This window comes from Sceloporus undulatus, chromosome 2, assembly GCF_019175285.1.
Source record: "Sceloporus undulatus isolate JIND9_A2432 ecotype Alabama chromosome 2, SceUnd_v1.1, whole genome shotgun sequence".
NCBI lineage: Eukaryota > Metazoa > Chordata > Lepidosauria > Squamata > Phrynosomatidae > Sceloporus > Sceloporus undulatus.
In genome coordinates, this window is record NC_056523.1 from 288,162,733 (window position 1) to 288,180,455 (window position 17,723).

The window sequence follows — 17,723 nt, forward strand, 5'->3', positions numbered from 1 at the left end:
CAAGTGGAGCTAGGCCATGAGGGCCGGCTCCTTGCATCCGAGAACTCAACAAGGACTGCAAATCCCATCCCTGTGTGAGTAGCTAGGAACTGTGTTAGTTAGTGCGTCTAGGTTTTTGTTATGTTTATCTAATAGCTTGCCTGAAATGAATACTTTGTAACTATGCTTTCTATACCTGCAAGGCAAGGAGGCTTTGCATGAATGATACCTTCCTATCCTATGCTATTTCTTTAAAATAAATATCTTTCTTTACAAGTATCTGCTGGCTCTCCCTGCTCCTGTACACGCGTCTTAGCTCGGTTGTGAATTGCTCAAGTTAGCAAGGAAAGGAAACTAGATCTCTCCCTAGCAAGTCCCAGTGTGTGCATTGAGATTCACTGGGTGGTGGCAGCGAAGAATAGGACCTCAAGGGGTCGGTCTCATCCAGCTCGGCAGGGAGTGGGAATGGAGACCTAGGAGATCCTAGAGGGGAAAGTGTGAAGGGGACGCCCTGGGAGTAAGAGCCACGCACAGGGCTGGTTGCTCCAGGGATCACCCCCAGATCACCACAGGGGGAGATCTGGAATGGATCCCCCACATAAGGGAAGGGAGAACACTCTGTGTGTGTGTATTCTAAAAAGCAAACCTTGATTTTGCCATTTTATGTAAGGGACACCATTTTACTACTCCATTGTGTTTAATGGGACTTCAGCATCCATGTATTTTGGTACCGGGGGTGGGTGGCTCCTGGAGCCAAACCCCAGTGGATACCAAGAGTCCACTGTATGTCATAAACAATACTTTGAACTGTGCCTGGAAATGAAGCAAGAGCCAATGAAATTGTTTTAACAAGGGAGTTATATGCTCCCTATAACTGACCCCATTTAGCATTCTGGCCATAGCATTCTGGACCTGCTGAAGTTTCCAAAGCCAGCCCAATATAGAATGTGTTACAGTTGATATTCTTCTTCAAAGTGAAAGACTGCAAAGCTCAGCAGCAGAACATATGTATCATGGTATAATCGTTGGTATCTTGCCGAAAAGATAGCGAGCAGCTATCCCCATTTTCAGTGGGATAGTCAATTGGTTCTGGGTTCTAACATGAGAAGAGCTAACCAATGTACCCTGAACCTAGAATAGCTTCTTTTCAGATTACAATCCCGATCATACTCATTGTTTCAGTTGAAATCCTGAATACATCAAGATCCTGGAGAACTGCAACCACAGTGGATTAGTCGACAGACTGACTTGGTATAAGGTGGCTTCCTAGGTTCCTGTTACATAGGTACCAAATCATATAGGGCGCAAGCAAGCAACTAACAGTGTTGGAGTCCTGCTGCCATCAACTCTACCCAGAGAAATCAATGATGAGTAATGATGGGAGCTGCAATTCAATCACATCTATGCAGCCAGGAGTTTGTTTTTAGTATATTAGTATATTATTTTAGCATTTTATAGTGTTGTGTTTTGTCATCCATTTTTGATGGATGTCTGATATTCCACCCTTTAGTGGAAAGGGCATTATAAATAAACATTATTGTTATTAGCCACAAATTGCCCTTGCCCTAAAGGGAGAGCACAGTGTATTTAGAAGTTCATGCTTATCTTTGCAACTCCTGTTTCTTGGGAGTTCAGAGTAGGCAGGTGAAAGGGAAGCAAAAACAAGCAGCAGGAACAACAACTCTATTGACACTCACATGACCTCTCCATGCCAAATACACTTTATTCACACTTCAAGACTCAGAATCTTATCTGATGGCCTAAGGGAACTGGGAAGTAGTGTTTCTTCTGAAAAGCATTAATCCTATATCAACAGAAGGTGAGCTCAAGAGCTAGATGAGGTATGCATATTTAAAAATATGAGAAGAAAAAAGCATGACAATAGAGATTGCAGAGAAGAACCAAATCATGCCAAAGCAAATTAATTAATTAATTAAATCACACCTATGAGTGTGGTCTCGGCAAAATGCCAATCTAGTATCTGAATAAAGAAGCAGCATAAGCAATACAGCAAAAATATTTCAGTGAAAATTCTTTTAGAAGAAACATGCCACATCTGTCCTTGCAGTTTTTAATCCAAATGGAAGCTTGTGTTCTTACCCGAGATACAGTTAAAGAGCTGACTGGAAGCTTTCTCTCATAGGTTCTGTCCATCAAATTGGCCAAATCAGCTGTAGAAATAAAATAAACACCTTCAATTCACACTAGTGAATGGTTATGGTGGGTTTAGGGGGGAATTAAGGATACCAACCAAGCCGTGAAAACAGCATTCTTGTGGAGAACCAACTGCCTACTTGCCTCTACATCATAAGTAAAAAAGAAAACCTCCCAAGAAGGAAGCAAACAGAAGTCCATTTGCCTTCCTGTTGTTGTTGTTAACTGTCCTCAAGTCAGCCCCAACTCATCGAGACTCTGTGGATGAGACAGCTCCAAGACTCGTTATCTTCCACTTCTCTCCTCAAGTCCTGCACACTCATGCCCATGTCCTCCCTGACTGAATTTAGTGTGCAGGCTTCCTTTCTTTCTGCTGCCTTCCATCTTCTCCAGCATTATTGTTTCTTCTAATGAGTCATGCCTTCTCATAATGTGACCAAAGTGCAGTTCTCCATCAAAGCAGAGCTCACAAGCTAGTGAGTACTACTGTCCCCAAGCAAGTCAGTGACTCATTTCCTCCCAGTCATTGCCCCCTCTTAGTATCTAGCAGTGATCACACAACAAAACCTACAAAAGCTCAAAAGCTTCTAAATAAGGATTCCAAACAATTTTATATGAATTCCACTGGTTTCCAGTTTGTTCGGAGACAAATATATGGTTGGGGTTTTGAACTTTGAAAGTCCAAAATGACTTTATATAGGCCACTTCTTTCCCATTATGATTCCACTTAAAGATTTTTGAAGAGATGCTATTGTACAGTCAAATGCTCTACCACTGAGTGATACCCCCTAACTCCATTACATTAACCTGCAGAATCGTTACTTGTGGCTTGATAGGGAATATCAAGCGCAAGTTGCTTTTGTGCAAGGTACTGCTCAGGGTGAACCTCAAACAGAAGTTCCCCCAGGAGCTCCCCAAGAAAGAGCTGCAGTTGTTGTTGAAATAGACAATATGGAATTCAATGAACTCAGGAAAGGCAGCATGATTCAGTACAACTGACTGTATCTCAGCTAACAGAAACACTACTGGAAGAGAGGAACAGGTGACAGAAGAGGCTTTGGGACTATCTGAGGAAGAAATTAAAAGGCTTGAAATGAGTACTTACAGGTCAGCACCTAGAGAATATACTGTTCAGATGGATTCTGATGAGGAAAGGGAGGCTCTAATCATCAATATGAGTTAACATATTATAGTATGGAAGGTAAAAGGAGGTGCTCTTTTTCTCAAGAGATGGATTAGAGGGTGAAGCCTTTACTGCTCCAAGCTGCTGACCTCGAGAGCAAAATCCCAATATCTCTTTCTGACTTATTTGGTGATTCTACATCTTCTTGTTTTCTTGTGCCTCACTGGCATCCTATAAATGCGCTGAACTTACTGTGTGAATTATTTTCCTTCAAAATAATGGTGTGCCAATTTGGGATAGTGAACTTCTCACAAGCTGCTGTTAATGCTATGCATTGGACACAGTTGTATATATTTTCAGTATGCTGTGTATTTTTTTCAATTTCTTCCTTATGAAAAGTTTTAAAGGTACATCACACTTGCTCCAAAGTTGACCTGAGTTGCTCTTTAACAATGGAGTATTATATTTGCTAAGAAAAAAAAATGTGGTCTTATCAATAAGAAGCTGCTGAATTTGGGATGTGTAATATTCTTTGGGTATAATGACTGAATACTGTTGAATGGGTTGTAAATTATATCTTTTCTATATATAAATTTATTTTAAGAGAGTTAAACTATAAATTTGGGGAGAAACTTCTTAACTGTTGGGTTTCTTGGCTTCTGCGTTATAACAGGAAGCATACAGAGTGCAATACAGGGAGGGGGGCAAGCTGGAATTATTATGAGTTTCACAACGTTAAACAAAATCTTAAGAACTGAAAAAAAAGAGATGCTATTGTAGGTCTTTGAGGTTGATGAAGAAGTCAGAACTGTAACCTAAGAATGGATCCCTCTCATGAGTTGGCTTCCATTTTCTGGAACTTTCTTTTGAGAGAACCTCATGAAACACATATCCTTGACTCACACCCCCCAATCTTTATAAAAATAAAAGTTTATTTTGGAAGGAAGGGGCAGGTCAAGCTTCAAAGGGGTTGATCCCCAGCTGTATGCGTTTAGCCTCCTACTGGCATTAGAATGTATTTTATTGTTGCTATATTTATGGAGCTAATGTTTTACTGAGTTTACAGTTTGGCTATTTCTGTGCTGCTTTGAGTACTGTAAAGTTGAAATGCAGTTTATGAACACACAAAATAGCATGCCTAGTAAAAGGCAACTGAGGCAACTGATATTTTGAAAGACAAGTAACTAACAAATAATTTTACAACATTCCATTTCCAAAAGTAGGTGAAACAGACAAGTTATTTTCCTAGGCCAGGAAGCTGTGGTATATTTCTTTTCCTGTCAATGGAATCCTCCAAGGCCCACATACACTGCCAGAAAGAAAGAAAGAAAGAAAGAAAGACAAAACCAGAAACATCTAGAACTCCACTCCTTGTTTGCAAATAAAGGTTTTTTAAAATGTTGAATGGAATTGAGAGGAAGGCTGTGACCTATTTAAAAGAAGGTACAATTAATGGGAAGGGTAAAAAAAGGCAACTCAGCAGAGCTGGAGCATTAAAGATGAGAAAAACAACTTAGGTACCACTTGCAACAACAGTGTCACACTTTTTCCACATCTGACCTGGCCTGTACCATCTGAATTTATCTATATTTACTCAGTAGTAAAGTCCCACTGTATTCAGTGGAACTTATTCCCTATAAGTGTGGGTTGAATCAGAGCTTTATTTGTTTCACCCTTATTCGGTATCAAGCAAATCTATCAAGCTAAGAGAGCCATTTGCAAAAATCAAACTCCTCAAGCATTCCCAACCTTTGTGTAAATGAACTTCCCTAGTTTTATATACCCCAATTAAAAAAGAAAAGAAGGATAGAATGCATAATTACCTTGTTTAGTAGTGAAAGGGAACTATCTGGCTAGCCCTTACACACTCTTGGGAAATGACTTTGTGGCTAATATCTATTTGGTCAATATCTATCTGGAATACCCAGCTCTCCATATTACTCATGGATCAAACTGCAGCATGTCATATATTGTCCTTCTGCAAAATGGTGGTATGGAAATGTCATGAATCAACCAAAGAAAATCCTAACTCATTCTAAATTCAGTCTGGCAATATTACCTTCTAAAATAATGGGATCTAGGATTGCCTATTGATGAAACTGCCTGTGAAGATTAAAATTCCTGCTCTCTATAAATGCATGGCTCAAGGGACTAGTAACAAGAGATAAAGCTTTTTACCTCCCCAAAATTGCTGGTTCAAATCTAGCTCAGGTCAGCACAGATCAATAAAAGGTTACAGTATAATAGTGGTTTGGTATCCTTTTAAAAATAAATCAGTGGTCTCAGTTTAAGTTCTAATGGACAGTACAAATATTCCCAGCACAAAGAGTAGCTTGCAGTTAGTCACTTTACAGCTGTCAATACTCAGTGGGAATATAATAAGATTATAAATGTACATATAAATAAACTCTTGTGCAGCATTGTAAGTCACTGTAAAGCAGTAAATATATCCTGTCTTTCATGCAGATTTGTTGTTGTTGTCGTTGTGTCCTCAAGTTGTTTCTGACTTATGGTGACCCTTTCACAGGGTCTTCTTGTAAGGATTTGTTTGGTGGGGGCATGCTTCTGCCTTCGTCTCAGGCAGATACAAGAAGGCTAAAACTGTTTCAAACACTTTAGTCCATTATTTACACAGCATATGTTTCTATCATGAAGCACTAAATGCATTAGGGTATTTTAATCCAATACTGTTCTTTAATATGATGCTTCTTTGTTTTTTAAACTATTATATTTGATTTTACTGTATTCTGTTTTAAACTACTGCATGTACTCTGCATTGACGTATCCACAGGTCAATGTAAGTACTGTACTGTATTTAAAAATGGAACCAATCCCTTCTCTGAGAAGAGTTGCAAAAAGAAAAAGCTTAGTCCGACCCAGCAGAATCTAAAAGAAACACTAGCCCCCTCTATCGCAGTGGTGCTTCTGGACATTTTGAAATAGTGAAAGTGGCACCTCCCCTCAAAGGATCTATGAGAGTAGAGTGGTTCAATGTTTCTTTTAGGTTCTCACAGGACGAATAAGCTCTCATCTTTCACCACTCTACTCAGAGAAGGGGATGGTTCCTTTTTTTGATGAGTTACTAATGCATCTCAACTCTTGCCATTACATCCTTTTTTACATGTGTGTGTTTTCTTAGCCCTGCCCACACCTGGTAACCTTCCCAATACATTGCACAGCTACTATTTGCTATAGTTCCAGCAAAGCTTTGGGATGAGTCATGCCTACTAGAATTTTGACATAATTTTCCTTTGCTTCATCCTTTACATCCTTTGTTACATGCCCCAAAGTTTTATCCTTGATTTGATATGGGCCATATCAAAATCCATAATTATATGTAATTTAGGCCCCAACACCTACCCTCAATGAAGTCGACTTAACATGTGAGTATATATGGTACGCTGTAAGTCACCACACTGAAAGAAGGTCAGACTGTAAAATAAAATACAGTTGGCCCCTGGTATCTGCAGGGGATCCATTTCAGATCCCCCCCCCCCGGCAGATACCAAAATCCGTAGATGCTTGAGTTCCATTGTGTCCAATGGTGGCACGGCCACGCAGCTATGCTGCCATTAGAGACAACCCCTGTTGATCACAATCTTGCCTTCTATCATCTTCCCTGCAGCAGCAGAGGAGGAGGCGCACTGCTTCACCTTCCTGGCCACCGGCCATAAGAAACCCTGGGCAATGAGGAGCGGCAACCAGCATGAGCACAGTGGTGGCAACAGCCATCACCCAGAGCACCAGGTGAGACCAGCACTGAGGGTAGACAGCAGCTGACTAAAAACTGACCTGGACTGGCCACCCGAGGACACACTACCTGTCCGGAAAAGGAAAGGGGGAACCAGAAGTCACTGTGCAGGGGTAGCTGCTGGTTGGCTGGCATGCTTCTGCTTCTTATTGTGGGAGTTGTAGTCTATATAAAAGGAGCTGCAGCAACAAATGGAATAAGCAATACCTTTATTTGGACCAACTATCAATATACCTTTTCATTATGGGGCTGTCGCTTATGGTGGCACAGCCATGTGCTCGGCCACGTGCACACGCTGCCGTTGGGGACAATGAATGCTTGCGATCTGTGGATGGTTGAATCTGTGGATGGGAAGTCCGCGTATACAGAGGGCCGAGTATACTCAAAACACTGGTGCACATTTTGCTGTGCTACATAAATATCAGTGAACTTCATATACCTTTTGCAAAATGTGCACAGTTAAAAAATGGTACAAGTGCAGATTCTCCATCAACCCTCATAAAAAGAAAAAAAAATCAATTGAACTGCACACCAAAGGCCATTCTTGCCCTCAGCATCCTGTTTTTTTATGGTGACAAACCAGATGCCCATGGAATGTCCACAAGTAGAGGAAAGCCCACATTTAGGGCACTACCCTGCTCTTGCTTGCCAACAACTGGTATACAGAAGCCTGATGCCTCTGATTGGGAAGGTGGGGAGAGAAGCATACAAAAGCCACAACTAGTAATAATTTCATTGCCTTATTTGCTATGAATTTGTCTGGTCCATTTTTAAAGCCATAATTCAACTGGTAGCTATTTAATGGTGGCAGATTACACAGTTTAACTATTTGCTGTGTGAAGACTCTTTTGTCTGATTTGAATCTCTGATCACTCAGCTTTATTGGATGACCCTGGGTTGTAGTAATATGAGGGAAGAATCTATCTAGTTTGTTCCCACTGTGTGCATTTTCCTAAATTTCTATCATGCCACCGACCTCTTACCCACATTTTTTTCTCAAAAAAAAAGGAAAAGGAAAAGGAAAGGGGAAAAAAAGGAAAAGGCCTGACTAGTGCACCCTTTCCACACCGAAGAGTTGCTTCAAACCCCTGTTCATTCTGTGCCTTCCCCTACACATTTGTCAGTGCAGAGGGCTGGAACAATCCTACATTAATCCTCACTTTTGTTCCTCCAAATTAATAAACCTGCTGTGTAATCACAAAGGTATTTTGTGAAATCACAGCTCATTTTAATGTTTTTTAAAAGATTGATCAAATCTGGGCTTTAACGGCTATGGGTGTGAACAAAAGGGTGTTTAAATAGTGCCAAGAGAAAAGCTGTCCTTACTAACAGCCACTTCATATACCGGTACAAAATAACTATAGCAGTTTCTAAATAAGTAGATGCACAACACCACAAACACTTTATATGATTTTTCACATCTGTTTTAAGACTGCCCCCTCCCCCAGGATAGACAAGATTATTTCTACTATGTGTAATTGTAAAGCTTCTGTGAGTGACAATTGTTACAAAAACAATACAATCCCTTGCCTGAGAGTTACCATCATCCCCAAATACAACAGTGCCATCTTGTGTTCAAGCCACATATGTCACAAGATTGCTGTTTGCAACTGACAGGCTCTGAAATTTCAACCCAACAAGAGAAAGTTGTTTTGATGCATGACTTGATTGACCTATATGCTCTCTCCAGATTTCTATAAGATTAGAGTCCTGAAATATCAGTTTCTTCTTCTTCTTTAGACTATTAGCTTATCTTACCTGCTTAAAATATGCTCAGTGCACTCAGCACAGATCAATTTACTGATCAATTTACTACTTGAGCTTTAGGTAAAATAATGTTTTTAAAATATAATATAAAATTATATTACAAATAATAAGACACTGTTTATGGATTCACATATTTTAGCATGAGGGTTTTTTGTTTTGTTTTTTGTTTTTGTATTGTGATTACACTACTATTGGCAGAAAAGATGGAGTGCTGGAATGAAAATATTATAAATGAAATAACTGACTCACTCACTATCAGCCACCATGGATACAATGGGGAATATAGCCTGGTGGAGATATTGTGTCACATTCTAACAGCTTAGCACACAGGCTGCCTCTTGACCAGACACTCTTGCCAGCATAATCTAACTCTCAGGCTTATTATGGGAGGGGGGAGAATTATATGACTCCCTGAATGCTTTGAAAAAGGGATGGAGCATAAAGGTTTTATCAATCAGTGCCATAAAGAGAATGAATTGTGAAGACAGTGTTGGTGATTAAAATATTTATATCCCACCCTATATCGAATATTTATATCCCACCGGGGGGGGGGGGGGGGAGAAAAAATTTGTTCAGGGGGGGGTTTGCCTTTGCCTCCCTCTGAGGCTGAAAGAGTATGACATGCTTAAGGTCACCCCAGTGGCTTCCATGGTCTAGCAGGGATTTGACCCCTGGTCTCCAGAGTTGTAGTCCAACACTCAAACCACTACACCATGCTGAAGATATCAGGTTCAAATCCTGCTAACTCTAGTAAAAAAAAAGAGCAGATAGGTAACATGAAAGTACCTCTGCCTGAGATCCTATAAAAAGGTGATGCCAGTCAGAATAGCTAATATTATTCTTAAGACTGTTTACTCTCCCACTTTCATGATGCCAACTAATAATTAATCTGTATCATGATGTGGTGCATTTCATCACTGGTGCCAATCACAGACAATAGCGTCGAGTGAGGATGGGGAAATGCTAGGAGCTGAGAGAGCACAACAGAGGCAGAGCACAATATGATGCTACATCTCATGGAAAAAAGAAAGGAGTGAACCAAGCTTAGGAATGTCTTTTGCAGTGGCAGCTCCATCTCTCCCAAATCTATAGCATAGTTTGGTTTTACGGGTCCCTTTGTTCTTCCTGCAACTGAGATTAATACAGCTGTTCTGTAATTTAATATCTGGACACTATACTACAAATTGTTCCTACTACTTTTGTTAAATATGCCACCATCAAGGAATCCAGCTGTCTGCTTTGGGAAACCTTGAGTACACATTTATGGCATTCACACAAAAGCGAGTAGATAATTATCCAGGTAATTTATTATCCCATTATTTGAAACTTCAAGTGTCCAAGATTAATGAAGTATTTCCTTACCCAGCTTGCATTGTTCTTTTTCTCTTTGTTCCCATGCCGTGCTGTCCACATAAGCTGCTGAAAGAATACATCTTTTACCTAAGTGGAAGAAAAAGTCATGATCAATATATAAACAAGATCATTTTAAAAGGTTCACATTTTTCAAAATGATTTTTATCCATTCTCTAAATTAAATACAATAAATTTTACAAGCTCATATATGAGAACCCATTAATTTCCATCATACTTTAGAATCCAAACTCTGTAGAAGGTAGAACCCTAAATTACCTGTGTCAGCTTTACCAAATACTATTTTAGAGATGTCTTCCTACCACAGCATAAATTAGATTTCCATAAAACTCCAAAAGATCTTGTAAATCATAGACTGTTATGATCTAGACAGTTACTCTCGTGACTGCATATATACTATTCTCTAACATCTGGAGAGTGTCGACTACAAGATAAAATGTTTATAAAGCTTTTATATGGCCAAGAAGTACCACCAACATTATAACTACATCTGGACTCCAAGCAATGGCAGATACAATGATGTAGCCTTTGATACAGAAATCAACATCCTATTTTTCTCTTTCTTGCAAATAAGCAAACATCACTGCTGACTTCCACAAACTGCAATCAGATGAACTAGACTACAATCCTCACCTCAGTTGGGAATGATGGACACATATGCACCGGCAGAAATGTAAATAGGGCCTAAACATGCTAAAAGCACCAGATCCTGTCTTATCATGGAAGCGAAGTAGGGTCAGCGCGGGTTAGTACTGTACCTGGATGTTAGACCACCAATGAATACCTAGTGTTGTAGGCTATAGTTCAGAGGAAGGAACCGGCCAAATCACCTCTGAGTATTCCTTGCCTAAGAAAACTCTATGAAATCCATGGGGTCACAATAAAATGACAGACAACTTGGAGGCACTTGAAGCTAATATCATTCAGATTCTTCAGCATAAAACCAGACAACTAATTTATTTACTTTTGAGAAGCCGAAAACTAAATAACTACTTTTTAAAATTGCAATGGAAATGGTAAATACTAAGTACTGTAGTTTTTGTCCCTTGGAATTGTTCCCATTCATGCCTACCCCAAAATGTTTTACTATGAAAGGGAGCTATTATGCCAGATTAGGGTTTCCTGGTCATTTTGATTACATGTGATGGGTTCTTTCAGCACAGAGTCTCACTACGGAATGTTCCCCTGAGCACATATACAAAAATGTTACTCAGATGTCTTCGTATCTGCAAAATGATTAACAGAATCCAGAACAGAGGAGGCGTTAAAATAAATGCTTGCTTACAGAGCAAGCATCCATGAGTACTGATGATCTATCCTTACTTGTCGATAGTGCACTTGAGGTGGATAACAAGGGTAAAAGTCTATTATATTGTTACACTACATCAATACAAAATAGAAAATTGAAAGCTGGTATGTCTCCCTCTCTACTACTAGCAATTGATTATGTTGAACATATGACAACTGGCAAATGGAAGCAGATCTTGCTTCTTTCTCTGCTATTTTGTTGTTATATACCTTCAAATCAACTCTGACTTATGGCAAACCTATCATAGGGTTTCATTAGCAAGGTATATTCTGAGGAGGCCTTCCTCTTAGGCTGAGAGTGTGACTTGCCCGAAGTTATCCGGTGGGTTTTCACACACAGGTCTCCTGGTGACCCAGTCCAACTACACCACATGACAAATGTTCTTGCACTGGAACTGAACAAGGCAACCAAGAGCACCTAAACCATTGGTTCCCAACCTTTGGTCATCCATTTGTTTGAAGTTCAGATCCCAGAAACCTCAGACAAGTTGGCTAACAGTCAGGAATTATGGGAGCTGGAGTCTGAAGCATCTGGACGACCAAAGGCTGGGAACTGCTGAACTAAATGGTGATGACCTGCAACTCCCATCAGCCCCAGACAGTGATAAGGAGTTCTGGGAATTCCAGTACATCAGCATCTGGGCCTTATGATTCTTATCCCCATATTAGCAGAAGATGGACACTCTTGCGCTGAAACTGAACAAGGCAGTGGAAGGCACATAAAAGGGAATGGGGATTGTAGGGGTTATGTGGTGCATGCAAATGTTGCTGGACTGCAATTCTCATAGTCCTTGCCAGGAGAGCCAACGCTTAAGTATGACAATATCCTGAAAGCCACAGATTTCACCAACCACAGCCTAAACAACTGAATTTTGGTGGTCGCTATTCAATAAAGGTTTGTTGTTGTTAGCTGCCATCAAGGTGGCTTCAACTCATGATGACCCTATGCATGAGAGACCTCCAAGTCACTCCATCATCAACAGTCCTACTCAGGTCTTGCAGACTCAAGGTTGTACCTTCCTCGATTCAGTCTATCCATCTGGAATGCATTCTTCCCCTTTTCCAACTACCTTCTACATTGTTAGGGATAATTTTCTTTTCTAGTGAATCATGTTTTCGCACGGAATCGCGGCTTTTCCCCATTAGCGCCTATGGCAATTCGGCTTACGAAGGCTTTTCGGGTTACGAAAGCGGCCGTGTTACGAATTAATTTCGTAACCCGAGGCACCACTGTATCTTTATAATTCAGGATCTTGTCTAGGTCCTTCATTACTGCCCTTCATTGCAGCCACTCACTCATAAACCATAAGGTTGTGAGTTCAATACCAGCCAGGGACTCAAGCTTGACTCAGGTTTGCATCCTTCCGAGATCGCTAAAATGAGTACCCAACCTGTTGAAGGCAAATAGCTTACACTTTGTAAAATGCTTAGGGAGTGCTTATGTGCACTGACAAGTGGTATAGAAACATACTTGCTATTGCTATTGCTTCCAAGTCCTAATCTTTTTCTAATTTCTTGACTGCAGTCTCCATTCTGATTAATAACTGAGCCAAGGTATAAACAATCTTGAACTATTTTGGAACTTCTAGTCGTGGGAGGCGGCGTTCAGACGTGTAACGGAGGAGCTCCTGCTCCGGACCCATTGACGCGTCCTCCGAGACTCAGACGCGGTAGGCGAGCAACTGCTAATAGCCCTTGGAGAAGAGGGCTAGAAATTGTGCTCGAAGGAGGTACCCAGCGCTGTCCCGTGGGTGAGATGAAGCGGGACTGAAGAGCATTCAGGCTGACCTCAGCTTCCTTGGAAGGTTCACTGGAAAATGGCCCTAGCCGCTTTACGACCATAATATCCAGAAAGAGTGTTTGCTAACAGGGAATAACACTCATATTTGTGTGACATTCAGCCTTCTGTATTAACTCCAGTGAGGATGTTATCTGAAAAATCAGTTGATGTTTTGACCTTCCTCCAATTTTTATGCATCCTTTCTCCAAGTGTAATTTTGCTTTACATAGGATACATCCAGAATACAAGTTGAATGGATAAAATGATAAAATGTAGCCCTGAATGATTGAGCCAAACCCATTTTGGGGCTACAAACATTGCTGAAGGGAGAAGGGAGATAATTGTTCATGAGTAAAATCTCAGGTTTCAAATATGGTAAAAGTAAAGCAGAATACATTGCCATTCTTGTGTTTAGAAAACAGGATTTCTTTGCAACACAGGGCCAAAGTGCACTGCAGAAATAATCCAGTTTGAGACTGCTTTAACTGCCCTGGCTCAGTGCTAGGGAATTCTGGAAACTGTAGTTTCTTGTAGCATCAGAGCTCTCTCAAAGAGAAGGCTAAATGTCTCACAAAACTACAGTACCCAGAATTCGCTATCATTGACCCAGGGCAGTTAAAGCGATCTCAAATTGGCTTATTTCTGCAGTGTGTTTTGGCCCATAGGCATAAATCTAAGAAAGACTTGCAGCCTATATCAACATCATCCTTATTTTCACCTTGCCTTTTTGCCAAAACTGGGACTCATGATGACTTACAAATTAAAATAAACACAGTGCAGTAAAAAAACAAACAGATGATCAACAGTAAAATGGAAATAAACTAAAATGTATAATTAAAAACAAACTATTTTTAATAACACTACAATCAAAACATTACAGCAGTCATTTGAAAGTCCTTTCTTTAAGGCACTACAGTTCCCAAATACCTGTCAGAATATTCTTTAAAAAGCCAGCCTGCCAATGGAAGGACAGTAGGATAGAAATCATTCTGGCCTCTCAAAGCATAGGGGCAACCACTTAGGTCTGCCTTGTGTCCCCAGCAGCCATGGATTCAATGAAAAAAGTATGCACAGATGAACATCCAGATACTGCCAGCACAATTATAGCATTTGATATGAATTTAACTGTTGCGGCTCCATTCCATGAAAGCATGGGATTTGTAGCTTAGTCAGGGCACTGTCTGCCAGAGAATTCTAAAACTGTAGTTCAGGGGAGCACACCAGAAACTTCTAATCGCATCACCAAAGTACAACTCTCAGTATCCCATAGGATGGAGCTATGATAGTTAAAATGATATAAAATTGCTATAGTTTGGCTCCAACTCAGAACTACTTTCTGGCCATCAGATGTGTCAAGATAGGAAGATCACATCTCTGAAAAATATATACTGTACCAGGTTTAGGGTAGCCATAAGCCTCCTGCTGGTGGGACATTCCCGGTTTTTCACCACTAGGGGGCGTCCCTGCACGGTTTCCTCCTTGACTCCCGGCCCGCAGTGTTGCCAATCTGGTGACTTTCACACCCAAATGGGTACTTTTCAGAGCCTTTGGTGTGATTTTGGTGGTTGGTTTTAATGGTAATTTTGAGATTTGTAATAAGTTCCAATTATTTTTATTCAATTAGGGCTACGTTTTATTGCCATATTAACATTACAGGGACTTTTCAGGGATTTTGACTGAATATTTGGTGAGATATGGGGGGGATTTGGTGAGTTTTGGCCAAACGTTTGGGGAATTATCTTCAAGGCTTGTTGGCAACAGGAGGTTGCCAGACTCAGGAAGAGGCACTCCTCCTCTGTTTGGTCCCAGCAAGGCAGCAGGGGGGAGAGGGCCATTTGCTTTGGTACCGAGGTGAGGATGATGAGGAAGAGGAGGAAGAGGAGGAGGAGGTGCGTGGCCATTTTCAATATTTATTTTTCTCCTGTGTATTTTTTCTAACTTTGTCTGCCAGGGCTCAATGCTCTGGAATTCTGGTGTCTGTGAGGCATTAAACCCTCTCTGGTGCCACAATAAACTACAATTCCCAGGATTCCATAGCACTGAGCCCTGGCAGTCAAAGCAGTGTGTTTTGGACACAGATATCCTCCTTTTGTGAGTTAATGAATGAATCCAGTCCCTAGCCTTTCTGTTTCTCTCACACACTGCAGGAGTAATAACCCACTTTGAGACTGCTTTAACTCAATGGTAGGGAATCCTGGGAATGCTAGTGTTTGGGAGACATTGAGACTTCTCTGTCTGAGATGGCTCTGAGGCCACACTAGACTACAATTCCCAGGATTCCCCAGCACTGAGCAGTCTCAAACTGGACCATTTCCTCAGTGTGGATGCACCTGGTGAGGCATTCTGGGCACTGCAGTTCAACTACGTTTGGAGGGTTATGGGGCTCCCTGTCAGAGATAGCTCTGGGGCCACAATGTACTACAATTCCCAGCATTCCCCAGCACTATCCCAGGACAGTTCAGTCACTCTCGAACTGGATTATTTTCTCAGTGTGGATGCAGCTTTGGTGAGGGACTCTGGGCATTTCAGTCCAGCATTGTTTTATTTCTGCAGTGTATTTTGGACCAGAGACAAGGTGACCAGACATCCTCCTCCTTTTCCAGGACATGTCCTCTTCTGTCACATTTCAAAATGTCCTCCATTTGGATCATGCCTAAGAAACATGTACAGTATTTATATTAACATTTTAAAAAAATCATCAATTTTTTTCGTGTGTCTTCCATTTATTAAAACTGTGTCCTACATTTGAAAATGTTGTCCTACATTTGTCCCAGTTTGGAGGTCCTGACTTATGGCAACCCTAGGTTTACCAGAAATGTATACCAGGCAAGTAGACCTTGTGTTTGAAATACAGTTGGTCCTTCTTATACACGGATTTTTTATACACGGATTTTTTATACACGGATTCAAGCATCCATGGTTTGAAAATGTTAAAAAAAGTATAAATTTCAAATATCAAACCTTGATTTTCTATTTTTTATAAGGGACACCATTTTGCTATGTCATTATATTTAATGGGACTTGAGCATCCACGGATTTCGTTATCCATGGGGGAACTTGGAACCAAACCCCAGCGTATAACAAGGGTCCACTGTATGTTTTTCCAAAACAAAGCTATCCTGAATGGATTGTTTTTTAAACTATATGAAGTGACAGAATTAGATAAATGATGTAGCAATTAAAAAATGATTCAATAGATAAAATGCATGATGAATGGATGCCACTAATAAAATTTCTTGAAAAAAGATGGGGCCCACTAGCAGCAATAGGTTTTTCAAAGTAACAAGATGGGAATGGATAATTAGATACAGTAGTAAGATATATGGAAATATAAAACATTCAGATAATGAAGGATATGGGGTATGAATAACATCAATATGTTTATTAGAGTTAGAAAAAATTATATTATATATTAATCAGTATGAACTGGAGAAGGCAAGGGAGGAAGTCAAGAAGTAGGAATGGAAGTGCAAGAGGTATGGAAAGTGTGTGAAGGCTGGAGAATGCATGATGAGGGTACGTGTAGGTTTGAGAGATGGGGTAGAGGTTAGAGGATAGGAAAGGAAAGGAAAGGAAAGGAGGAAGATGAATGAAAAAGAGGAAATGGGACAATATAAAGATGGGTATACAGTATATGGAAGTATGTTAATATAGATAAAAAGATGTAGCGGGGGTAGTAATAAGAAAAGTTTGGGTTGAAGGGAGCAATGGGATTGAAGAAGAGTATTTAGGAGGAGTACAAGAAGGGAAATGATGGATAGATAAATAGGGAGAGATATGATTGTATTGTAATATGCAAGATATTCTGAAGGATGTTTGTTATTGTTTTTATGCTCTTAAGAATTTGTTCAATATGTTATTGTTTGTGATTGTTCAATGATATATTTCTAAGTGTGGTTAAGATAAGGTTTTATGGCTGATTACCATATATACTCATGTATAAGTTTAGAAATTTTAGTTGAAAAATTGATCCATATATCCTGAGTCGATTTATCCTTGGGTTGATGTAAGTACTGTCCTTTAACTCTTATATTTTAAAAAAGAAAATCATTCCCTGGTGAAAGACAAGAGAGTAATCTGTCCTGGAAGCACTGACCCTCCTTCTAATCTCTCATCCATCTATCTAGCCTTTAGTATGAGCACGAACAGTTATACCTGCTGGAATTTTCTAAGTTCTTTGACATTGTTTTCCTTTGCTTCATCTTTTAGATCTGTGCCCTTTAATAGATTTTGGACTTCAGCTCCCAGAAGCCTCAGCCATGTTGGCCAATAGTCTGGGATTCTGGGAGCTAAAATCCAAAATCTCTTAAAGGGCACAGTTGGGGGACCACTGCTTTAGATCTTTTGTTACATGAGTTTTACCCTTGACTTATCCATGGGTCATATCAAAATCCATAATTCTGGCTCCAAAACCTGCCCTCAACTTACGGATAAGGTTGTCTTACAGTCGAGTATATATAGTAGTAAGGATGAGCTTAATTTTTTTATGG

The 17,723-nt window shown here is 40.2% G+C and overlaps 1 protein-coding gene across 2 annotated transcripts in view; it reads right to left on the reverse strand.

The window, feature by feature from the left end:
• MRPS27 (mitochondrial ribosomal protein S27) overlaps window positions 1-17,723 on the reverse strand; it is a 75,703-nt gene that overhangs the window by 55,079 nt on the left and 2,901 nt on the right. Inside the window, exons 2-3 of one of the 2 annotated variants that reach the window (XM_042449559.1) lie at window positions 10,137-10,214; window positions 2,080-2,150 (exon numbers count right to left, since the gene is read on the reverse strand). In XM_042449559.1, the coding sequence (XP_042305493.1) occupies window positions 2,080-2,150; window positions 10,137-10,214 (149 nt within the window). The remainder of the gene's footprint in view (window positions 1-2,079; window positions 2,151-10,136; window positions 10,215-17,723) is intronic. The other variant, XM_042449560.1, reaches the window with a different exon arrangement.